Source organism: Erpetoichthys calabaricus, chromosome 1, assembly GCF_900747795.2.
Source record: "Erpetoichthys calabaricus chromosome 1, fErpCal1.3, whole genome shotgun sequence".
Lineage (NCBI taxonomy): Eukaryota > Metazoa > Chordata > Cladistia > Polypteriformes > Polypteridae > Erpetoichthys > Erpetoichthys calabaricus.
In genome coordinates, this window is record NC_041394.2 from 29,145,431 (window position 1) to 29,172,322 (window position 26,892).

General features: G+C 37.9%; 1 protein-coding gene across 1 annotated transcript; it reads left to right on the forward strand.

The window, feature by feature from the left end:
- Window positions 1-212: 212 nt before the first annotated feature.
- On the forward strand, window positions 213-26,331 carry LOC114648124 (cytochrome P450 2B1-like). Its single transcript, XM_028796962.2, has 9 exons — window positions 213-662; window positions 743-905; window positions 4,299-4,448; window positions 7,679-7,839; window positions 7,954-8,130; window positions 13,822-13,963; window positions 15,933-16,120; window positions 17,294-17,435; window positions 20,028-26,331. Exons 1-9 carry the CDS (start codon window positions 489-491, stop codon window positions 20,207-20,209), a joined length of 1,479 nt encoding a protein of 492 aa, XP_028652795.2. The 5' UTR covers window positions 213-488; the 3' UTR covers window positions 20,210-26,331.
- Window positions 26,332-26,892: the final 561 nt, after the last annotated feature.

A 26,892-nucleotide genomic window follows, 5' to 3' on the forward strand; every position in this document is an offset into this window, starting at 1 on the left:
CGCTAATTATAGTATTCTTCACGATGAAGCAAAGACACACTCACAAGTACGTTTCTAATGCAGTTTATTCACTAACCGTCTTCGACTAGCCCCTGTGCATAGTTCGATACTCACACTCTTCCCTGAAGACGTCATACGTCCCAAAAGACGCAGACTATAATAATCAATAACTGAACGTAAAATAATTAACCAAATCATTATTATTATTATTATTACTGAATAATTACATAGTTTGAGTTGGGAGTATACGCTGATAGTGCTTTTCCGCACCCACCACACAAGGAATCCTCTGGATTGGGACCTAAATACAAAAAGTACATTTGATTGGTGTGCTGCAAGAGATCTTAATGTTACAAACTACGGTCAATGACGGAAGTGCCCTTTGACTATTAACTAAAGCAGTCACGTAAATTTGTCCGTATTTAGGGCTATCTTTCTTGTATTTTTCCTCTTTCTTTTTCACCCTTCCTGGCTTTCAGCGCTCGAGTATGGAGCTCTTTTGGACACTGATTCTATCCGCGATCGTCTTGGGTCTTTTGCTGTTGTTACTTCATGAACACTCGTCTCAGTACGCGAGGATGCCGCCCGGTCCGACCCCATTGCCTTTTATCGGGAACCTGCTACAGCTGAACTCAAAAGCACTCCACGAGAGTTTTATGGAGGTAAGTAACGTTTACATTTCAAAGTGGGCTTTGTATTTGTATATTGCTGAAAGAATATTTATTTTTATTAAACCCCGCAGCTGAAAGAGAAGTATGGACCTGTGATGACGGTGCACTTGGGTCCGATGCCCCTCGTAGTTCTTGTCGGGTTCGAAGTGGTTCATGAAGCGCTGGTACAACAGGCTGACGTGTTTGCTGGGAGAGCGGTGCCGCCTCTGATTAAGGAGCTCACTCTTGACTTCGGTAATCTTACTTCTTCCCTAACTTGTACCTGACAAAAAGTTCAGAGAATTACAAGTCTACGCACCCAATAAGCCAACTTTGTATGGAATTATAAAATACTGCTTTTTATGTTTATTATATGATGTCAAGTTTAATACATTTCAGAGTGTTACAAAGTCAGTTTGAACCCAATTTCTGGTCACTTGCAGGTAAGGTGTACATAATGGCCACGTTTCAAGTTATTAAAAAGTCTCCTGTTTCGGGGCTGATCAAATGAAAGGAACATTAGAGATCCACGCACTTATTAACTGTCATTTAGGATTAAGGACGGCTGGATTCTTATCAGGTGTTGTGTCCGATTCAGTCTCCCTTGTCCCAAGTGTCAAAAATATCAAACAAACCTCGAAATTTGCGATGTTTAACTTTCACTCTACACACCAGTGCAAAGTCCAAATTCTATTTACGCCCAGCACGCGGCTCACTTACTAGTGGAAATTGTGTGCACAGTGCTTGATGCTTTTAAGGTGTAGACAACAGAGTATAAGTGAACTTTTGCGCAAAGGTGCTTTTATGCATAACCTGTAAAATAATTGAATATATTTTTTATTAAACATTTTTTGACCCAGTGTCTTAATTCTCAGGTGTATGGCCTGCAAAGTCATACTCAGGCCCCTTCTTCTTACATCTGGCCTGAAGAAGGGGCCAGAGTTGCCTCGAAAGTTTGCATATTGTAATCTTTTTAGTTAGCCAATAAAAAGTGTCATTTTGCTTGACGTTTCACTACAGGTAACCATTAAAATATAAAACAAAATGCCTTTGTCATTTCTCATGATATTTTTTCCCTGTAAATATGTCGATAATTTGCATTTTTTTAGGTAGAAGTATACAAAGTTCTAGTAAATACATTATACTTCATGTCAGTATAGGGGATGTGACACTGACAAAATGTGACAAGCTTCCTTATGTTTTAAAAGTAATGTTCTCAAAAATATTGTTGACATGAATAAATGAGGAAAGACATTACAGCAAAAAAGTCACTTCTTCTTTTTTCTCATAAGGTAAGAAAAACAAATTCTTAATAGCATATTCTTAAACTCTTAATTTAAAAATATATATGTATGTGTAAGTTCTTGCTGTTATCCTGATAAATTAACTGAAATGACACTAGGATCATGTGTGGTTAAGGTACACAGGCAAATGATTTATACTTTAAACATAAAGATCACAAAAGTGGAGAGATGAGTAAAGCCCTCTTATCTCACATAAATGAGGAAAAGGAAGCCAGAGTCAAATATTTTACAGTAGTTATTAACTGACAGATAGGTCATCGGATTTGGTTTTCCTTGTAATTTAACAGTAATGAATAAGAAATTTGTTAATAGATGCTTTAAGCCACTATTGTGTCTCTCTATTTATAAAAAAAATCTGGGAAGCAAAAGCAAGGCTACGATATGTGATCTTCTCGAAAGACATTTAAAAGACCCGCAAGACTTGCCACGGTGCGTCTTGCGGGGACCGTAAACATGAGACTTGGTGCCAAGAGATTGTCCCAGGGCCGTAGCAAAAATGACAGTGGCTGTACAGGCTTTAAAAAGATCGAAGGGCAGTGTGACAGCAGCCCCCAAAGCCCAACCCCCCGCCGACAATGCAAGCAGTGTAAAAAGTGTAAAAATCGATCAAGAAATAACAGAGTTATAGATGAAAATAATTAAGGTGGCGCTATTGCTGCAGCTTGCACTTCATCAGACAACAGCTTTGAACAGCAACTTGAAATTGCCATGCGTCAGTCTGTTACATCCGCATTATCTGTGTATCAGTATCTGATGACTGTGCCGCCTGCTTCAGTGGAGGCAGAGCGTGCTTTCTCAGTGGCTGGCGCACTTCTGCACGAAGGTGCGTTCTTGCCTGGATGACCACACGCTGGACACATTAATAATAATAAATTACATTTATATAGTGCTTTTCTCAGTACTCAAAGCACTATCCACACAGGGAAGAACCGGGAAGCGAACCCACAATCTTCCACAGTCTCCTTACTGCAAAGCAGCAGCACTACCACTGCGCCACCTGTGAGGACATTGTGCTTTCTATGCTCTTATTACCACAACTAAAGATACATGTACTTGTATGAGAGCATGAATTGCTTGTAGATAAGGTTAGTCTTTTATTTGTGTCAACATATTGTAGTAGTTTTATTAAAAATAAGTGTTGGTCGTTCTAAAACCGTTCACATGTTAGATGCCCGTGCACTGTGTCATTCCTGGGAGCCTGGGATTCCCGGGAATGAAATGCGGGATTCCCATATTCCCGGGAATGGATTCCCTAGTGCCCAGTTTGTATCCCAGCAGCATCACGTGCAAGGTCGGATGATAAAGATGGAAGTCAGTCATTGACAAATCACCCTTTCACTTAAACTGAGGTAATCGCTATCAATTTCAGAAAATCAGTAAATCCCATTCGTGGGGTTGTCATAGTAGAACTGTGAACAATGTAGAAATCAAATTTGAATGTGGTGCCATTCTCTTGCAAGTCATAATCACTCACACACATACATTGGGCCAGTTTACAGTCATATATTAACTTTGCATGCACACACAGTAGAAGGGAAAGTAACACTGAATACCTGTAGAAAGCACATAGACATGGAGAAAAATCTGGCAACTCTACTATACACATCCAGTGAAGCACCATTCCACATTTAACAAACTTTACACACCAAAAATGTAGACATCTTTGCCTGGTCGTTTCCCTTACGATTTAAAACCATTGTATACATGCTTGCTCACTTTAGTCCTTAGTAGAAACATGCCTGTAATCTGCAATGAATGTTGCAACAATACCACAACGTACGCCAGTAGATCATGGAAAACAAGTAGCAAAACTAGAGGAATTTAAAAAAAGAATACTATTTTAAATCATTTTAACCAGTTGTAATACAATCCATCCACACATTATCCAACCCGCTATATCCTAACTACAGGGTCACAGGGGTCTGCTGGAGCCAATCCCAGCCAACACAGGGCACAAGGCAGGAAACAAACCCCGAGCAGGGCGCCAGCCCACTGCAGGGCATTGTAATACAAAATTTGAAAAATTGTTTAGGAGCTGTCTTATCTACTAATGAGCTTGTTAGAGTAAATATGGCAAATAAAGTAAAATCACAAAGCAAACCCAATTTCTGCTCTGGCTAGCCATGGCACATGTTTATGCTCTTGATGATGATTTAACAGTCAAAACATTGTTTCTATCCTTATAATGAGGAAATGACATTTCTTTTATACATGTGATGAATAGTTTTACTGAAATTTATAAACAAATATTAGTTTCATTTTCATGCTTGCAACATTTGTTGTTATTTCTACGAAGTTAAGGAAGAAATTTGTTTGTTTTAATCAAATTTAGTTTTTTTTGTAGGTTTTGTGCAAAGCAATGGAGAACGCTGGAAACAACTCCGTCGCTTCTCCCTGTCCACCTTGAGAGATTTTGGAATGGGACGGAGCAGGATTGAGAAGTGGATTCAAGAAGAGGTTAAATATCTCACTAATGAATTCCGAAAAACCAAAGGTAAGCAAAGTCATCTGACATTTTGACAGATGTGGATCAGTGTGTATCTTGGAATGCAAAGTGCTATTGTTAGCTGCTCTTGAAAACCACTGTCTTGATGGGAGCCTGAAAACATTTACTTAACAATAGTTTGAAGTCTCCTGCATATCATTAGACTGTAGGGAATCACAGTAATCCTTTAGAAAGAGCAAAGAACCACACTTGTTTTCAGTTTAATGGACTTTTGTTGTAACCATTGTGTTATTATATCATTAGTATGATTGAAATGTGTGTGTTAGCTTGTGTTTTGTTCTCTTAATAAAATTCTGGGTAATGGATTTCTCCTAAATTACTATCCAAAGTCATAATCTTATGTGAGTATGAGATCTTGTCTGTTTTCTCCAAAAATACCCAGCTGTTATGATCAAAGGTGCTCTTACCAAATCTTCAAACAGCTTCATTTTATAGACAGATACAACTTTTTTTTTATCTGCATGGGGAAATTTGGCTTTTTCCTTAAATAAATAAATAAATGTACACATTCACTTAGGCCTGAACACACACTGCAATCAATAAAAACCAAGATAATGAAAAAAAAAAATCTGACTTGTCCCAGTACCAGTGCTTCATTATGCAGGTATATTGCTGTTGGTATAAAGGAGCCTCGGTAGCTTTTCTTGGTGCACTTCTGCTGAATAATTTGTTGTCTGAAAGTCTTCAGTGTTAGTATGTCAAAGAGAGGATGTACAGTATTGTTCATAATGGCACTCAGTTTTGTTTTAATTCTGTCTATACTATCTGCAAGGGGTCCAGAGTGAGTCCTCTAACTGAGCTTACCCTTTTAATTAGCTTGTTGATTTGGTGGGCCTCTGTGGAAGTGATGTTACCAGTCCAATACACAAAAGTGTAAAACATTGAACAGGTCATCACGGAGTTGTAGAAGATGTGAAGGATGTCACTTCCCACGTTTAAGGAATGCAGTCTCCTAAGGAGAAAGAGCCTGCTCTGCCTTTTCTTATATAGTTCATCTGTGTTCCGAGACCAGTTCAACCTGTTATTAATGTTGACCCCCTAAGCCTGCATGCAGAAGACAGTGCAAAGAAAAGAGCTCTTTCCAATTCTCAGCCACACAACCAGCCTAATGTACTGTATAATCTGCATTTTACATCTCTCTCAGAGAAAGGCAGTCCTCAGCAATTATTTCCCAATCACAATGCAAAATCAGAATCCTTAAATACAAAGCAAAAATAATCTTGCAAGCCTGAATATCCAACACAGAAAAACATAATACTTAGAAGAACTCCTTCACAACTTTAAATGCAACATGTATGAGCTCTTCCCTGGCTTTGATCAAAATGGCCAAGGGAGGGCTTGGACATGGTGATATAAAGGTGGCCCCGTCTCTGGGGGCTTCACCCACAAGGAACAGGGAACATAGGTAAACTTAAGGCGCAGTACATAATTAACCAACAAAAATGACAGCAAATCATCTAAACTTATGTTAACAAATAACATTCATAAAATTGTTTATGTTGACATTCAAAAATGACATATTTTGCACATATGAAATAGGTTCAATCTATTTAGAGAAATGGGAAGTTGTTTCTGCAATGTCACATCTCAAACACATTTTTCTGAAAGAGATATGCAGACCAATTTGGCAATGATGATTCCACTCATAATGTTTTTGAGTATTTGACATCTTAAGCTGACCAATTTGCAGATGTTCTGCACTGTAAGTAATTTGAAGTCAACATGTGGCTGGTATTCTTTTTTGTTCATTAGGTCATATCTGTACTGTATGATGAATTAATATTTATTTATTTTGCAGATTCAGGATAGAAATCGCTACACAGTCACATAAGATTTGAATCACTTAGAAAAATAATTTGAACAGTCAAACAAAAAAAATGCATATGAGCCAAACACCAGAAATGAAAACTGTAGTTGAAAGTTTCTCATGTTGCCTCAATAGACTGTACTAACATATTAAGTCAAATGCAGCCCCTTCCCAAATAAAATTCGGCCTGTGCTGATATACAAATCAGAAAAATTAACAGCAATGTATTTGTTGACACAAGGCTTCAAAATGAGTATGCTTCGTTTTGATTTTCAGATGTTAGTAGTGGCAAGGCATTGCGAAATGAGGTGTAAGTACAGTAATCTCTCCTCCATCGCGGGGGCTGCGTTCCAGAGCCACCCGCGAAGTAGAAACCATATGTTTATATGGTTACAGTGATCCCTCGCTATATCGCGCTTTGCCTTTCACGGCTTCACTCTATCGCGGATTTTATATGTAAGCATATTTAAATATATATCGCGGATTTTTTGCTGGTTTGCGGATTTCTGCGGACAATGGGTCTTTTAATTTCTGGTACATGCTTCCTCAGTTGGTTTGCCCAGTTGATTTCATACAAGGGACACTATTGGCAGATGGCTGAGAAGCTACCCAACTTACTTTCTATCTCTCTTGCGCTGACTTTCTCTGATCCTGATGTAGGGGGATTGAGCAGGGGGGCTGTTTGCACACCTAGACGATACGGACGCTCGTCTAAAAATAAAATCCGCGATGGAGTGAAGCCGCGAAAGGCGAAGCGCGATATAGCGAGGGATTACTGTATTGTGAAACTTTTAAAATGGAAATATTCAACATTTTTAAAAGTAGTATATAAATAAGGAACTGGATATATATGTATTAATGTACTATTATTTTGTAATTTATAAAAAACATACAATTACATGAAAATACCACCCTTAACAAAGTGCTGCCTGAGAAGATGGCTCCGAGCCCCAGGCTTGCAAGAGACTGTTATCTATTATGGTAGGATCAGGCGCAAGGCAGGAACCAGCCCTGCAACGAGCACCAGTCCATCAGATAGTGCACACACATACTTGTATAAGAACAGTTTGTGACTGCCTATTAATCAAAAAATCTTTAAGCTATGCATGAATTTCTTTTATTGTACACATCGTCTCCTTTAAAGAATACATCGAATTTGTGTATATAAACCCCTTTCTTTACTAAAGTATAAAAAGCGTTAGCACTTCTGTAGGCTTTCGTACATTTAAAGTAAAAGTATGAGCATGGTGAAGAAATTATGATTTTAAAGATCTAAAAGCAATTTGTCTACTCCAGATTCCCAATGTCACCTTGATTTAATCGTTTTTTCTTATAACCTTACTATTTTTTTGTTATACTCAAATATTTGTATGCAGTTTTCATCCATTTGAACCATTTTGTTTTCCTAAAGGATCTCCATGTGAACCCACCCCCTTTTTGAGCCGGGCGGTGTCCAATGTCATCTGCTCCATTGCATTTGGTCAGCGGTTTGATTACCAAGATGAAAACTTTGTCAAACTCCTGACTTTGGTTGACGACAGTATGCATTTGTTCAGCAAACCCATTACACTGGTAAATATACTTGAATGCTCATTAACTGTTTAGCTGTGACTCAGTGTCTGAACTGAAATCCAAATCAATTGATTTTGACTACTCTCTTCATATTTCTTTTGCTGTTTTATCCAGCTGTATAACATATTTCCAGCACTCATTAAATTAATACCTGGGCATTTCAAGAAGATGTTATTGAACGTGAATGAAATAAAACAATTTACTTCAGCAATTATTGATAAACATAAAGCAACGCTGGTTAGTGACAGTCCTCGGGATTTTATAGACAGCTTCCTCATCAAAATGAAACAGGTAACCTAATAATTAAGGAGGGATTGTATAAAGTACTATTGTGATCTGCTGGTATTTGGCTTAAGCAGAATTTTAATTTGAGACTGTTTCCTGACTTAATTGTACTGCTTCCTCAGCCTTATGAATTTGTATTTACAACGACCCTGCTATGTGTGCTTTTCTTGCCTAGTAAAGCTGAATTTATTTTTCCATTTTCAAAATCTAAAAGTTTTCTTTGTTCAGGTTGCCATTGACTCATACACACACCAGTGGCTAGTTTAAAACAACTAAACAATGTAAAATTCATGTTTTTTTGTGATAAAAACTGAACTATGTGTCAGAGAAAAAAACCTGCTATCTTCACACAGATGATCAGTCACAAGATTCAAAGCCAGGATGCTCAATTTGTAAATTGGCATTATTGACCATTTTACCACCATGCCACCCTCTTTCAGAATAGTTCTTCCTAATTTGTCAACCCTGATGAACAGACACTTGCACCTCCCATAACGTTATATCTCTTCAGTATATTAGTTAAAGGGTTGTTCATAATTTTCTCTTTCCATAAAACTCCAGATGCTTCAATGCTGTCTAGTGTATCAACATAACGGTTAATTAATAATGTTCAGACTTTAAAGAGGTAATTTCTAATAATCAGCAGACACTCCATTGCCTCTTAAGATCAAATGTATTATTTCAAATAATGGACAATTTTACTTCAAAAAAAAAAATACCAGACTGGCATTAGTGTAGAACTTGAGAATCAAATAAATGTCCCTACATATCTCTGCCTTAATTTAGGCATATCTTAACTGAACCATACTGTTAATAAACCTGCAGATACAAAATGGACACCATCATTGAAGAATAAGGTCTTTTCCAGAATAAATGTGGAAACACACTTGGTGATGAAAACTTAAGTAATTTAAATGCGATCATGGTTCTGTCTGTTAATTTCAGGGCACTGCATGGCATAAGTAATCTTGAGATTCAGCTTCTTTTGCAACCATACTTTATTCCATGCTCAGTTTTCCAAAACAACCTACTGTAAAACTTTCAAGAGAGTTTGGTTAGTCTTCTAGGTTCGGTTGACGTCACTCTTTTTTTTAGTGAGAGCCGGTAGGATTTTTTATCACAGCTTCTCAATTGTAGCAGAGCACGCATGCTCCATCCACATCCTGGAAAAGATGTGATGCATTAGAGAAACAGATACTCATAAAAAATTTAGTTAACATGAGATATGAGTCTTGGAAGTTGTTGCAGCTGAGGTTGAAACATTAATGTTGTAGCATTAATTGGTTTAAGTTCTTGTAGCAAAACCATCCTCTGAAACTGAAACCACTGCCTCTCTAGCAGCACCCAACTTTTGATACCATTTCTAGTGTTGTGAAGTCTGCATTGTGTAAATATTGTGTCAAATTCAGAGGCATTTTCAGCAGGGCATCTGTCCTGTAGTCTGGAAAACACAATGCCTTCGATCGTATGTAACATTCAAAATTCATCCTTTACCGAACTTATCATCATAATTCTTGTTAAACTTCTGAGCACAATCAGGAAACCCACCATGGATGGGCTGCCAGTCCACCCTAGGACACACTCAGACATACACATAAAATACTCCATTATACTGGATCAATATAAAACCGCCTATCAACTTTTATGGTGAAAAATGGAGTATCTGGAGATAAACCAGCACAGAGAAAACAAGAAAACTCTGATTCTCCACATGATATAGTATATCCTTTTTTTCACAGGTGGGCAGTTTGGTGCTGTATTAGGAAATGCTACTGCCTCACACCTCCAAGAGACAGGGTTTAAATCCAGTTGAGTCTGCTGGCACAGATAGTATGAATGGATTAATTGTTACAGAGACGGCGATCCACCGTAATCCAATGCTTTTTTAGTTTTAACAATAAAAATACAAATACAGTGATCCCTCGCTATATCGCGCTTCGCCTTTCGCGGCTTCACTCTATCGCGGATTTTATATGTAAGCATATTTAAATATATATCGCAGATTTTTTGCTGGTTCGCGGATTTCTGAGGACAATGGGTCTTTTAATTTCTGGTACATGCTTCCTCAGTTGGTTTGCCCAGTTGATTTCATACAAGGGACGCTATTGGCAGATGGCTGAGAAGCTACCCAACTTACTTTTCTTTGTCTCTTTTGCGCTGACTTTCTCTGATCCTGACGTAGGGGGTGTGAGCAGGGGGGCTGTTCGCACACCTAGACGATACGGACGCTCGTCTAAAAATGGTGAAAGATTATCTTCACGTTGCTACCTTCTGTGTGCAGCTGCTTTGTGAAGCGACATGCTGCACGGTGCTTCACATACTTAAAAGCTCAAAGGGCACATATTGATTTTTCACTGTTTTGTTTTTCTCTCACCCTGCTCCTGACGGAGGGGGTGTGAGCTGCCGCCTTCAACAGCTTTGTACCGGCGGTGCTTCGCATACTTAAAAGCCAAACAGCCCTATTGATTTGTTTGCTTTCCTTTCTGTTTCTGACAGCCTGTGCTCCTGACGCGCACTCCTTTGAAGAGGAAGATATGTTTGCATTCTTTTAATTGTGAGACGGAACTGTCATCTCTGTCTTGTCATGGAGCACAGTTTAAACTTTTGAAAAAGACAAATGTTTGTTTGCAGTGTTTGAATAACGTTCCTGTCTCTCTACAACCTCCTGTGTTTCTGCGCAAATCTGTGACCCAAGCATGACAATATAAAAATAACCATATAAACATATGGTTTCTACTTCGCGGATTTTCTTATTTCGCGGGTGGCTCTGGAACGCAACCCCCGCGATGGAGGAGGGATTACTGTAACAAAAACCACGTTACGGTATTCAAGTATATAAGTGATATTTTGCAAAAAGCCGACTATAGGAAAATTTCTGTCAGCCTCCCTGGAAAGTTTTAAAACATTGCAAAGATAAAAAAAATAAATAAAATACACACTCATTTTTGCCATATTTTTTACATTAGTGTTCTTATTGAATGCAATGGACTTGTAACAGAAAAACATATATTAATAAAAAAAGTAATTTTGTTGTAGACCAAGGGAACAGCCATGTCCATCAAAGAAATGTTGTGGTGCCAACCGGGTCGCCCCTTTTATTAACGAAGAAGCAAGGTTATTATAGTTTTGCCTTTTTATATTAGTTTTTATTTCTATATTTTTTTCTGATTATGTTGGAAATTCAGTTTAGTTTTAGTTTTCCTTCATCATGTATTTTTAGTTTAATTTAGTTTTAATTTCACAAAGACATTTCTATTTTATTTTTTTTATTTTTATATCTACTAGTTTCAGTTTTAGTAATTCTGGTATGGTTAAAGAGCTACTATGGATTTTAGTTTTGTGTCATAATCAGACAGAACTGTAGACTTAACGCATTTGGATATGTTACAGGAAGCTTACTACACCACATGGTTTACTATCTGGTTTAGTTTTTGTTTGATTAAAAACAAGCATAATTAAAACCAGATACTGAATATGAACAATTTTATACAATTTTATAATTTTATAAATATTTTCTATGTCATTTGTACTGAACAAATGTGCCCTGACTGTTGGCACTTTTTATCTTTTCCTTTTATTGCTAAGAATAGGCCAATTTGTAATGAAATTTAGGTGAATTTTAAGGTTTGAGGGTTTTTTTTAATCTAAATGTCTATACCACACAACACATATCTTGCTCCAAGACAATGTGCGTATAATGAATGCCTTCAATATTGCATTCAAAAATCTCCCATACTGGGCTTTATTTTCCACCAGCCATATTGATCTCTGATTCCATCTCAGGCACTTGCAGTTTATAGACAGAATTTTGCCACCTGCAGGACTGAAAAGATATAAAAAAATCAGAAAATAGATTGTACTGTGTTTCTGACAGGTTTACTCATGAAAATCATGGGGGCTTAGGAAGAACAGAGTACTTAGGCTTAAATCAGTATGTAGACCTCACCTAGCTGTATTGAAGTAAACAAAGAAAAATAAGCATTTAGTGTCAAGGTTAGAGGCTGTGAGACTTGAATAGCCCATGCAGAAGAACAGTAAACCCTTAAAGAGCAGAGCAAGAGTAGGTAATAGGAGTATGGATGGGTGCAAAACGACATAGACAGCATTTGAGATTAGGAACAAGCCTACCCCAGCAGGTTTAGATGCAAGGCAGGAAAAATTCCTGGTATGCAATATGTATAATATGGCTGATGTTAGGAACAAAAAGAATTTGATATTTCAACTATCTATTTTAAGAGAGACAGAAAAATTGAAAAAAGGGACACAAATATTTTAAAACATAATTCTGCTACTGGATTATTTTCACAATATCCGGTATTTTGAGCTGTGAATATAAACTAAAAAAAAGATAAATTTAATATATATAGAATAAATACAAAAACACATTAGTATGTTTTGGTTTTCACCAGCTGGCAGACTCTCTTCACCTACCTACCTGTAATTCAGTAGAGGCATTGCCAACTCAGGAATTGTACAAGGTTTGTATTGCTTCATTGTTAAACAACTTTTTTTAAAGCAAAGTGATTGATCAGTAACAAGATGCTGATCTTGTATGATGACCTAGTCAGTCTCTCCATCAGTGCTGTTTTATTTTCGGAAACGATTTCTCCTGTGAGAAGTGGCAGCTGAATTATTGTCAACAAAATGCAGGCACCTGAGAAATAAACTGAAACGTTACTCACTCATGACTTTCTGTCCATACGGTAAAGGTTCTGTTGACCAGTACATTCTAATTTCAGGTGTTTGAATTGCATTTTGATATACAACAAGCGAAAAGAAAGGCGACACAGTAAATTGCTTTCTATTTCACACACTTTACACGCCGTATTCAGCTTGCTCTGTCAATGCAAATGATGTGTGAACACCCGCCCTTCGTCACCAGCTGCCGTTCACTGAATGAATATATGTGGGTTGTTTGTGGTGGATTACTTTCTGTTTTAGAGTTAAAAGTTACAAGGGTTAAAGACTAATGGCAAGAATATTCATTCAAAAATGAAAACTACAAATATTTTTAGTATATTCTTATTTTATTTCAGTTACTTTAATAGTTTCGTTTAGTTTTAGTTTTTCATTTTGGCTTTGTTAATTATATTTTATTTCAGTTTATAAAAGTGTTTTTTTAATAATAGTTTCAGTTTTTATTTTAGTTTTCATAACTATAATAACCTTGCTAAGAAGTTCAACAAAAGAAACAGTGCATGGTGGTGCAGAAAACACAAAACAAACGGAAGGCAGTAGTGCCTGTTATGGCTTAATATCAAACCAAGGCTCTGTAGAACGGTCACAGTGTCAGATTGGAGCTCTGTCCTGGTGGCATAATAGCACTGCTGCCACACAGCTAATGGCTAAAGTATGAAATCTTATTCTTGGTCTCTGTCTGTATGTGCTCCACACAGAGATAGATTTTCCTCTTTCTACCCAAAGTCATGCGTCTTAATGCAGGTTTCTTAAGGAATGTAAACTGTCCAAGTGTTGATGTGAACTTGAGACCCTGGGATAGACTTCTGTCTTGCTCAGGATTTTTTTCCTGTCTTTCCAATATAGGCTCTGTCTTCTTACTACCCTGAATTGGAATACATAGTTTGATAATGTTTTGCTAATGTGTGTTATCCTTAAGTGAAACAAGAAAGATTGTTTTATCAGAGCTATAATCTGGACTTGTTTAACTCTGGATTAATATTTCTTGTCTTACTCAAGGAAAGTAAGAACCCAGATACAGAGTTCAACTATGACAACTTAAGCATCATAATTTTAGATTTCCTTACTGCGGGAACGGAGACCACCAGCACCACACTGCGATATGGGCTGCTGATCCTCATGAAATATCCCCACATCCAAGGTAAGACATTTTAGATTTCAAGGTGTATGTGAACACTTTTTTTTTTTGTTTTTTTTTAAATAAAACTTGTTGCTGTGTTTTTAAAGTTCAACCATATCAGTGAAAACCGAGTAAAGATACTATAGATGGAGTGTAAACTGTCAGTCATTTTAGGAGGCATAAATGGGCACAAAGCCCTTAGACAAACATCTACAAGTAAAGGATCCTGTTTGTAGTATATGCTAACACACACATAGAGTATTAATACACTTTTAAGGTGCAGGAGGTATATATATTGTAACAGATAAAAGGAATATTTAAATCTGTTTTCTGGAAGAGCTTTAAATCCCAGTTATCTGGATTATTATTTTGTGTTGTCTTACAAAGACATAATTAAAAGAGTTAGATGATAAGAGCCATTAGGGCAAATACAGAAATAAGAAATATCTAGATAGACAGATAATACTGTATTGATCTCTGATGGGAAATTCATTATATTTATCGTTTAGTCTTTTTTTAAGCAACTGACTTTTTTTTCCCAAAAATATTCAAGAGGTGTAGTCAATCCTAGACACATTGGGTAAAATGTTAGCCTACTGTGTTTCATGCTGCTGTATACACTTAAACTTTAAGATTAACATTTTGTCTTTATCTGAGAGGACACATGAGTACTGGATAACTGTAAATATGGAGTGATCTTGCAGACTCCCTCCATGCAGACTGAAAAGTGAATCCATGACCTCTTAAATGTGGAAACATCTCTTCTGGTTTCTCCGAGCTTGCCTATTCTTTTAGAGGGTCACAGAAAGCAGTTTTTCCACGGAAGTATCAATGTGCCACCATGGTGTATCCAACATACATTTCAACTTACTAATCAATATTCACTGGGGTCACTGCATATACTCACCCATTTTGTAAAAGTCAGTCATTGGTGTCTAAGGCCATCATAGCAGCATTAGGCAGAAGGTAGTAAACAGCCCTAGACAGGACACTTCATAGTGCTCTCTTGCATACATGAATATTCTTTCACTTATACTAGGATAAATTAAAGCCGCAATTATACCTAGTATGCACATACTTTGGATATGGAAGAAAACTGATCACCAGTCAGTAATTGGTCTGATAATCTATTTCAAAAAGGTGTAACACAGCATCCTAATCCATTGGGCCATAATAATTCTGTCACTGTTGGTCTATACATGACATACAACTACACACACCTACTTCCCTTTATATAAAGTGCAAAGTAACAGATATCACACTTTGTTTAATTGTGCTAAAAAGAACACATTTTGTTAGTTACACTTATGTAAAAACATACAGTGACAATAGAGTACAGGGCTATTACAATGCAGATAATAAAAATCCACCTTAAAAGGAAATGTGTCTGAGAGTCTGTCTGTGTGTCCATTGCTATGTTTCTGTCATTCCAACAGTGGACACACTATAAGCATTAACATAGCTTTTATGAATACCATACCAAATTAAATATACCTGTGATATATGCATTGCATGGTACTCTGCACACGTTACTACTGAGGTCTGTTTTGATTACTTAGATTTCAACCCATCTTAGATAGGCAGCACAGCTTGTTAAACTTATACCCAAATAATTATTTCAAATTAGTTTGAATTATGCTCTGTGGTGCAAAGCAGTCCAAGAATCTGTTTTGTTGTTTCATTTCTTGTTGAAGTTAATCAAAGTGCATTACTACATTCAAAGTGTAAATATTTTTTTGTTTACAGGCAGACAGTCAGAACAGGGTGCCCTGTGGGGTTTCTATGTAAAGTAATTGGATTATCTTTACAGTAAAGTTGTACATTTCAAATCTACAGAAGCCATTTTTGTACACTTAAAAATAGAGCCATAATTTTCATCAACGCGATGAAAACTCATCTTTTTTAGTTCCTCATCTTATTTATTATTTTGTTTATTCTTTGAACCCGAGATGTCAGATTTTTGCCACTGATTTTGCTTCTATGGATTCAGAAAAGGTCCACAAAGAGATTGATATGGTGATTGGTCGAGACCGTGCCCCTGCTATGGAGGACCGGAGGAAAATGCCCTATGCTGATGCTGTATTCCATGAAATCCAGAGGTTCATTGATCTTCTCCCCTTAAATGTTTTGCATATGACAACAAAGGACACTGTCTTTAGAGGCTACACCATTCCAGAGGTGAGGCTCTTTTTTTTCTTTGAAAAAAAAATCTTTTCATGATCTTTGGTAAATTTCCAAGTAATATAAAAGTTGAAAGCAACAATTATGCTTAATTGTCCTTACTGCTTTTAATTTTCTTTAGAACGACTCTATTATTTTAATTAAAAGATGGAACAGTGGTATCCATGTGGAGTTTGCATGATCACCTTGTATGTGCATAGATTTTTCTCTGAGTACTCCAGTTTTCCTCATGTATAGCATACATTTGTGTTGCATTAAGTGGAGATTCTAAATTGGTCCTGAGAGAGTGGGTGTGTGCATGCCCGAGTGGGTCTTACGATGGACTGGCACTTTGTTCAGTTCTAGTTCCTGCCTTGTGCTTAATGTTGTCAGAAAAGACCCCAGCTCCTGTGACCCTGAACTGGATTAAGAGAATGATATGTGATATAATATTGTTTATACTCATGGTGACTCTGCTGTGCTTTCTACAAATTCCATGCGTATTCAGCCTCTTACAATAACACCATTACATCTCCAGGCTCTTCCTCTCTGTGTTAATATTTCCCTACCACTTATATCACATTTAGAGAATTCTAGTTCTCCATCTTCTTACATTATTTTAATTTGCAATAATTATAATTATTATAGGCGGCACGGTGGCACAGTGGGTAGCGCTGCTGCCTCGCAGTTAGGAGACCCGGGTTCGCTTCCTGGGTCCTCCCTGCGTGGAGTTTGCATGTTCTCCCCGTGTCTGTGTGGGTTTCCTCCGGGCGCTCCGGTTTCCTCCCACAGTCCAAAGACATGCAGGTTAGGTGGATTGGTGATTCTAACTTGGCCCTAGTGTGTGTTTGGTGTGTGGGTGTGTTTATGTGTGTCCTGGGGTGGGTTGGCACCCTGCCCGGGATTGGTTCCCTGCCTTGTGCCCTGTGTTGGCTGGGATTGGCTCCGGCGGACCCCCGTGACCCTGTGTTCGGATTCAGCGGGTTGGAAAATGGATGGATGGATGGATAATTATTATATATATAATAATTATTATATATATATATATATATATATATATATATATATATATATATATATATATATATATATATATATAGTATTATAATCCCATAATTACACTTTGCAGGACTCTTTGTTGTAACTGAATAATATGTCAAGCACTTTGTCTTCTTTGTGATTGTGATGCAGGGTACAGTGGTGGTCCCCATGCTTCACTCGGTGATGTTTGAAAAGACAAAATGGGCAACCCCAGACTCCTTCAACCCCGGTCACTTCCTGGATGAAAATGGCTGCTTCAAAATGAGTTCCTCTTTCATGCCGTTTTCTACAGGTACAAATTCTTTAAAGTATCATTAAAGAGGGAACTTTCATTGCAGTAGTTTTCAGTACCACTGCACTGTTCTGAGAAAAGTGTTATTCTTGTAATTTTTGATTTGTCTTTCTTTGCAAAATGTCTGTGCTGTTTTTGAAGAGAGTTGTCTGCACTAACAAATGCACCTGAAAATATTTGATTCACATTAAAATACAGTTATTGTAAGCATTGTAAAGAAATAACACTAAAGAATTCAAAAATTCAAGTATGGACACGCTGAATGGTTTCATTTGACTACAAAACCATATATATCATTACTTGTCTTCTAGTCATGGGGTATGTGAGATTTGCCGAATGTAGTTTCTGATGACATTGCTGGTCCATGTTGATTTAAACAACTGAAAATCACTGACTATGTTACATTTATTGATTAAGTTCCAACCATCCAGCACCATAGAGCTGTTCCCTTTTACTGACAGCCAATTGCATACTTCCTGAAGAACCTGGCACTGTAAGAAGGGATAACGACAAGTTAGGCTGCAATTGCAACCTTTTTTATTTTTTTTCTTTTTTCAATTCTGCTGTGGTGCTTAAAATATGAGATCTCATACACACAAGCTTCTGTTTTGTTTGTGAGGTTCCAAGGACTCGCGTTCCATGTTCCTTGTGGCTCCCTTATGGGCATGTTACTTCCAAATGAACATTCATTTGTTTTCCGCACTCATGCACACAAAACCCACCGCTACAACCAAAGTCAAAATCATACCTGTTTGGTTGAAGCGAGTCACTGGTCATGTCACTTTAGGTGACCATGTTCATGGGCGCATACGCAGACTGCTTTTGATTCATTTATAATGAAGGCTACAACTGAAAATCGCTGGAAGTGCTGTATGATGTAACATAGCCTTTAAGCAATTGAAAATTGTTTTTTTGACATTTTTATAGGTTAAATGCTATGCAATAAACAGTTCTCTGTCTCAGTTGTGAAAGTCATATGTTAGTAACTGAGCATTTAACTGTAGATTTTCAGATGGCACAATGCTTCTCTTGTTCTATTAAAAAAAAGGAGAAGCAACCTATGGTTCTGTCAGCTGGTTAGCAGCAGTGAAGTGTGTTGCTTTTCTACTCTTAATTGTCATTGAGCTGCTTGCATATTACTTCCTAGGAAACATAATTTTACTGTAGGTTATACCTTTTGTGGTCATCCTAGGGAATGTCTGGCTCAAGCAACGATACATTTTAGGGCATCCAAATTTACTTTTCCCAGTTTAATTAATGATATGAGGAAAAGCACCACTTAAGTGCATAAAAGGGAAACAAAAACTGTGGCCACCAGAATAATGTGGCTGGTATAATAATGGCTGTTTTATCTGCTGTCGAAAGGTTGAGGAGCTCCTTTGCTCTTGTTACTTGGGAAAGAAGTGATGTCTCCTTCCGGGCTGTCGTGTTTTCTTATGGCCCTGTGACTAGAAGGGGCATATTCAGTTGCCATCACTTGTCAGATTCTCTGCGCTGTGGAGGAAGCAAAAGACAAGACAATTAGCCGCAGCTACACCTTTTGGCCTAGGTTGGCACCACATACCTGGGGAGAGCTTTGTAAGACTGCTTCTTTTGCTAGTTGAAGTGTGATGTGTCAGGTGGGCGTAGATAATGCGCAATTAGTTTTGTGTTTTTGTTTTTTTGTGGACACCACCCTTTTATTACAAAAAATTCAGCTACAGGAGGGGTGTCAAACTTAAAAGTGGACTGCTCTAAATCAATTATTCAAAACGTGTTAGTGAGTACATATCTAAACCATTATAACATTTTATGCACTAGAGAAATTCTTAAATATGGAAGCTACTAATTATTATGTTGTATAAGAAAAGGGTGATCAAGCTGGTTCAAGTAACATGCATCACAGGTAAAATAATGGAATCAATTATTAAGGAAATGGTTCAGCATCACAAGTCAATAAAAAGTGTATTACTGAATAGTAAACTTAGGTTTAAACGTTGAAAGAAATCCTAATAACATCCTGGAAATCTAGGTGAAAGCTACACCAGCATATACAGTAGCTAGAGAGCTGCAAATGATATTATCATTTATCCTGATTATCAGAAGGATTTTGATAATATACCACATGAGAAGCTAGTAATCACGTTAAGAGAAGTAAGAAATCTTGTGCCAAATTCTGTGTGGAGTTTCCATGTTCTCTCCATGTCTTTCAGGGATTTTCTCCTGGTACTTTAGTCATTCCCAACATACTGGCTCTGCATAAGTGCAGAGTGGGTCCTATGGAAGACTGGTCTTACATCTAGCGTTTGTACCTACCTTGTGTGAAACTTGTTAATATAGGCTCCAGTGTCTGTGACAATGAATTAGATTAAGAGGTTCTGAGAATGTTATGTTTAATAAGATATATTATGTAAAATCACCCAGGATTAGCAATCAAAGCTCCATTTGACAGGGGGAGGCCTATCACAGCAGTCTTACATATGCAAACCTGTTATACTGCCAAATTTGGTAGTCTGAATTTTCTATACATGAAAAAGAGCATTCACAACAGTGCTTTTTGTTTCTTATGTCAAGTTATACTATTAATTAACATATCAATATTTTATATTGCAGGAAAGCGCAAATGTGCAGGTGAAGGTCTAGCCATGATGGAGCTCTTCTTGTTTTTCTCAACCCTCTTGCAGAACTTCTCATTTCGCCCCATAGAGGATCCTGCCAATATCAGCCTGTCACCAGATTCCAAGTTAATTATTAAAATTCTCAGGCCATATAAGTTTATGGCCATCCCCAGATAGCAAGAGAGTAAATATTTGAGCACAGAGCTACATCAAACACAAGAAGAGATTAAACAAGTAAGCAAATACATACTATAAGAATATTCTTAATTTTAGCACGTTTTCACTATATTAAATGAAGTCTGCCAATGCCTGTCCTTTTGTTAATCTGTTTGCTTCATGATGTATTTTGGAAGGTACTATATGGAAAATCTATTAGTAGGAAACTAAAATACAAAAAAAGAATTAACAGATTTCATTATCCCCACTACAGTGGAACCTCGGGTCACGACTGTAATTCGTTCCAAAACTCTGGTCACAACCCGATTTGGTCGTGACCTGAAGTAATTTCCCCCATAGGATTGTATGTAAATACAATTAATCCGTTCTGGACCGTACAAACTGTATGTAAATATATATTTTTTAAAGATTTTTAAGCACAAAAATAGTTAATTATACCATAAAATGCACAGTGTAATAGTAAACTAAATGTAAAAACATTGAATAACACTGAGAAAACCTTGAACAGAGAAAATATTGCAAGAATTCACACTATAGCCTTACGACCCGCTCGCTGTAAACTTTTTTTTAATGAGTTTTAAGCACAGGGGAAAAAAATGAACATTTGAAAAATCCGTAATTTATACAAAAACTAAACATAAACAATCAAGAAAACTAACCTTGCATGAGTCGAGTTCTGGCATGAAGGAAGTGAGGAGAAAGCTGGTTGGAGAGGAGGTTACAGTTTTGAGGGAGAGTCCGGCTCTGCGATGGAGGGATGTTCTCCTTCAGGTGTTTTCTCTCTTGTGATTTCTTGGGTTTCTGGTGTTTGTAGCTGTTTAGCTGGTGGATCAGACTTCGTGAAATAGCCGTCTAAAGTGACTTGCCTTTTCCTACGCATTAACATTTTTCACAAATGCGAGACGACATTGTCATTCATCATGTTTATCACTCTGTTCGTAACCACTTTGTCAGGGTGATTTTTCTGGAAAAAATCCTGGCACTCATTCCATTTTTCCATGATGGCTTTTATTGCATCACTTTTTATAACCGACCTTTCCTCTTCTTCCCCTGAGGACTGCTCCTCGGTGAGCAACCTATGCTGCTCCTGCTGGAGTTCGAGTTCCTCCATCGTCAGCTCCTCCTTGTGATGCAGGACCAGCTCCTCAATGTCCTCATTGTCCACTTCAAGACCCATGCTCTTGCCCATGGACACAATCTCATCCACAACAGGAGGCTCAAAGCTTTCTAAATCCTGTTCAGGAACGTATTCAGGCCAAAGTTTCTTCCAGGCCGAGTTCAAGGTCCGGTATGTGACGTCTTCCCAGGCTTTATCAATGAGGTTGATGCAATGAACGATATTAAAATGGTTCTACCAGAACTCTTTCAGGGTCAAAGACGTCTCCTCGGTCACATTGAAACACCTGGCGAATAGTCCTTTGGTGTACAGCTTCTTAAAATTTGAAATAACCTGCTGGTCCATGGGCTGCAGAAGAAGAGTTGTGTTGGGGGAGAGGAACACGACCTTAATAAAGTCGTACTCCTTGACCATATCGTCAACCAAATTTGGAGGGTGTGCCGGTGCATTGTCCATCAGAAGAAGGCATTTTTCAGGCAGATTATTCTCTTCAAGATATCGCTTCATGGCGGGAGCGAAAGATTCATGCAGCCATTCCAAAAACAAGGTCCTTGTGACCCAACCCTTCGTGTTTGCCCTCCACATCACGGGCAGTCTGGCTTTGTTTACATTGTGCTGCTTGAAAGCACTAGGGTTCTCAAATTGGTAAAAGACTAGTGGCTTCATTTTTACGTCGCCACTAGCGTTACTACATAGCAAAACGGTTAACCTCTACTTCATTGGTTTATGGCCGGGCATAGCCCTCTCTTCCTGGGTAATGTAGGTCCTCTTCAGCATCCTCTTCCAGAACAATCCGGTCTCGTCGCAGTTGAACACTTGTTGTGGGATGTAGCCTTTGTCCTCCACTAATTTTGTGAAATTTTTCACAAATTCTTTCACAGCTTCAGCGTTGGAACTAGCAGCCTCTCCATGCCTTACCACACTATGAATGCCACTTCTCTTGCAAAACTTTTCAAACAATCTTCTACTGGCTTTAAATTCCTCACTTTCGCCACTCGTAGAAGGATAGTTTTACAGCAAATCGCCATGAATCTTCCTAGCTTTCTCGCATAACATCACCTCGCTTACGCTATCCCCTGCAAGTTGCTTCTCGTTCAGCCACACTAGCAATAGTTTTTCCACCTCTTCCAGCACTGGAGGCCTCTGCCTGGTTAACACTGTAACTCCTTTTGCAACATCAGCTGCTTTAATGGTCTCTTTCTGCTTTAGAATAGTCGATATCATAGATATTGACTTCTTGTACTCGGCAGCAAGATCAGTAACACGAACGCCACACTCATACTTTTCAATAATTTCTTTAATTCGATTTCAGTTTTATTCGAACCTTTCTTCTCACCAACACTACCACTCTTCACTTGCGCCGCAGGGAAATGTACTTTCTCCGGTCCTGTTCAGCCAATATACATTGGACTTCCAATACAACTCTGAGTCCTGCCACGTGCAAAAGTTCGCTGATGACACTGCTATCGTGGACTGCATCAGGAGTGGGCAGGAAGAGGAGTATAGGAACCTAATCAAGGACTTTGTTAAATGGTGCGACTCAAACCACCTACACCTGAACACCAGCCGAAACCAAGGAGCTGGTGGTGGATTTTAGGAGGACCAGGCCCCTCATGGACCCCGTGATCGTCACAGGTGACTGTGTGCGCAGAGAGTGCAGGCCTATAAATACCTGGGAGTGCAGCTGGATGATAAATTGGCCTGGACTGCCAATACTGATGCTCTGTGCAAGAGAGGACTGAGCCGACTATACTTCCTTAGAAGACTGGCGTCCTTCAACATCTGCAATAAGATGCTGCAGATGTTCTATCAGACGGTTGTGGCGAGCTCTCTCTTCTACGCGGTGGTGTGCTGGGGAGGCAGCATTAAGAAGGACACCTCATGCCTGGACAAACTGGTGAGGAAAGCAGGCTGTATTGTAGGCATGGAGCTGGACAGTGCACTCAGCAGGCTCCTATCAATTATGGAGAATCCACTGTATCCATTAAACAGTGTCATCTCCAGACAGAGGATCAGCTTCAGCAACAGACTGTTGTCACTGTCCTGCTCCACTGACAGACTGAGGAGATCGTTCCTCCCCCAAACTATGTGACTCTTCAGTTCCACCCGAGGGGGTAAACGTTAACATTATTCAAAACTATTGTCTGCTTTTACCTGCATTTTTATTACTGTTTAATTTAGTATTGTTTTTTGTATCAGTATGCTGCTGCTGGAGTATGTGAATTTCCCCTTGGGATTAATAAAGTATCTATCTATCGGTCTATCTATCTAGAGGCCATGGTTAACTGCAAAATTAATGCAAAAGCACACGAAATAGAGCACAAAGAGTTCACAGCAAAAGCACGCACGTCTGACCGAGAACAATGTACAGCGAGAGACTGAACACGTGCGGAAATCATCCGCGCATACAAACTGGAAGGGAAACTAAATAGAGCACAAAGAGTTCACAGCGAAAGCACACATGTCTGGCCGAGAACAATGCAACATGTGCGGAAATCATTGGCGCGTACAAACCTGAAGGGAAACTGGCTTGTTCATCAACCGAGTGTGTGGTCGTGAATAGATGCAAAAGTTTGGCGAACTTTTTGGTCGTAACCCGATTTGTACGCGTTCCGAGACATTCGTGAACCGAGGTTCCACTGTACTTAATTTTGGTTAATTATAATAAAAGAAATTTCCAAAGCATATCCTACTCTGGATTTTACAGAGTAATGCCAATGACTGTTTTCCTTCCCTGTGTACACCAGATGAGATTCCTTTTGGTAACTGTGAAATTTCAGTGCACTTTTTCTTTAAATATTAATTCAGCTTTGTGGTGCCCATTTGAAAAATGTCAGTGCACATTTTAGGATTTTTATTATAAAGGTTTTCTTCATTGATGATGCTACCTCATATTCCCAAGTAGTTCCCTAAGTTTGAATCTCCATTTAGTGATTATAAGGCAAAGTGTGACAGCAATATTACCAATCCTGGAACAATGGTGGTGAAACGTTGCAACAGTAAAAATGAGTTAAAAAGTCCACAGAACCTGCATATTTAAAGGTGGCACAACTTTTTTTATTTTTTTGTTTGCATGTTCAAATGAATTTGTAATCTGACATGACTGAGAACCAATATCTATCTTCAAAACTAATAAAAAATTAATTCATTTGTCAAATGTGACCTAGTCGACAACCATAAATTCCAGTCCCATGCAGATTCTGACATGCTGATTTCAAATTGTTTATAGTGAATAACCTCTTCAAATTCATTAGTTCAGAAAGCCTTTGAGAAGGTGTTGCAAGAGAGGTTGTTCATCAAACCAAAATAAGTGGGAGTTCAGGGTGTTGTGTGTAGATGGGTGCAACATTGTCTCAGAAAGAACAAAGAGAGGTTTACGGTGTGAGGTACCTTATCAGAATTGGCTGATATTAGAGTGGTGTACCACAGCGGTGAGTGCTAGGGCAACTGCTATTTTTAATAAATATGTATGATTTGGATAGGAATATAAACAACAAGCTGGTTAAGTTTGCAACTGATACTAAGCTTGGTGGATTGGCACATAATCTAGAATCCATTGAATCATTACTGAGAGACTTGGACAGCATATACAGCATTACTGAGAGACTTGGACAGTGTATACATATTTGTGGCAGCTAAAATTTAACATAAGTAAATGTAAAGTATTTCACATAGGAAGTAAAAATGTTAGGCTTTAATGCACAATGAGAGGTCTGAAAGTTGAAAGTACACCTTATGAGAAAGATTTCGGAGTTGTAGTGGACTTGACGCTATCAGCTCCCAGACAGTGTTCAGTAGCCATTAAGAAGGTTAGGTGGTATAGCACAATGTATAAAGCATGAGTTCAATGCTACTAAAAGGACATAGCAACACTGGAAAAAGTTTAGGGAAGAGTGACTAGGCGGATTCCAGAGCTACAGAGGATGTTTTGAAGAAAGATTAAAAGAGCTGAGCCTTAAGCAAAAAGAGATTAAGAGGAGATATGATTGAATTGTTTAAAATTATGAAGGGAATTAGTACAGTGGATCGAGATATTTTAAAATTAGTTCAGCAAGAGCACGAGGAAACCTTTGTAAACTTGTTAAAGGTAATTTTTTTACAAATATTAGGAAGTTTTTCTTCACATAGAGAACCATACACATTTGGAAAGAGTTACAAAGCAGTGTGGTAGACAATAGGACTTTAGGGACTTTTAAGACTAGACAATGTTATTTTAGAAAAATTAAGTGAATAGGTCTGGTGAGCTTTGATGGGATGATTGGCCTTTTCTCAAGTAGAATGTTGTAATGCTTGATTGAACTGTTTGTGTTTTGTTTTCATGAGAGTAAAATGCAATATACAGACACCTCACTGAATGCTTCTTAGTCCAGAATGATTTTCCATATACACAAGTCTATTATTCTTAAGAGGGAATACTTTTTATTTGCCATTTAATTTAAATAATATACTGTATAAAAATCATGATTATAATCTGAATTTCCTTAGGTTGACTGTTTTCTCTATATTTCCATTCTTAACTGTTCCACTTCGTATGCATCCTTTCAGGGCAAGTTTCAATCTTCTAATGATATCTATCTCCACTTACATTCAGAACCTTGGTCCTCTGTCCTTCGCCTCCACTACTATTTAACTCTATTTCCCATCATTCATTTTTTCTGTTTCAGGAATTGAATGCAGATTTTTGATATAGGTTATGCTAATGTTGAAAGCTCATGCTCATAATAGAAAATTTCACCTGAATGTTAGTCATTAGAAAAGCCTCCTCTACCAGCCATGCAGCCTGACGGATATTGATTTGCAGACTAAATATTTAATACTTTTATGATTAAAAAAAAATGTAACGTGATAATTAGGAATAATTAATAACATTTTTATGACTTTCAAATACTTTCCTTTAAACATATCATTTTTAAGGATATTCTAAGACTGGATTTATTACCAACTTGGTATCTTTTTTTTTCTCTCCTTCATGAATCATTTTATAACAGATGGGTTGGGTAGGATCATGAGGTAATGGATGCAAACTGTGTGTGTCCTTGAATCATTCAATAAAGTTATTGTTTTTAAGACACCTTGGTATCTTCTACTTTATGATTTACTTTATAAAGGGTATAGTTTGGAAGGGTTCTATTCAATAAGGGCGCGCACAAAAAGGCGACCTTCAAAAGGGCGACCTCAATTGGGCGCGGAGAATAAAAGCGCACATAAATAAAAGCGATCTTCAAAGGGGCGATCTCAATTGAGCGCCGAATAAAGGCGCGCGTAAATAAAGGCGAGCTTCAAAAGGATGACCTCAATTGAGCGCCGAATAAATGCGCGCGCAAATAAAGGAGCGCTTCAAAAGGATGACCTTCGGAGCGAATTAAATTAATTGTCCTTGATTATGCTAATAGACCGCATCTCGAATATCTACGTGGCATTGCACATAATCTACAGCTTCAAGTGTAACTTGCTTTCACCTTTTTATACATTCAGTCATTGCCTTAATCTAATTTTCTGTAATTTTGAAAACAAGGAAATATAGAGAGCTTTAGAAATAGTTTGTTAGAAGTTCATGCATTAATTA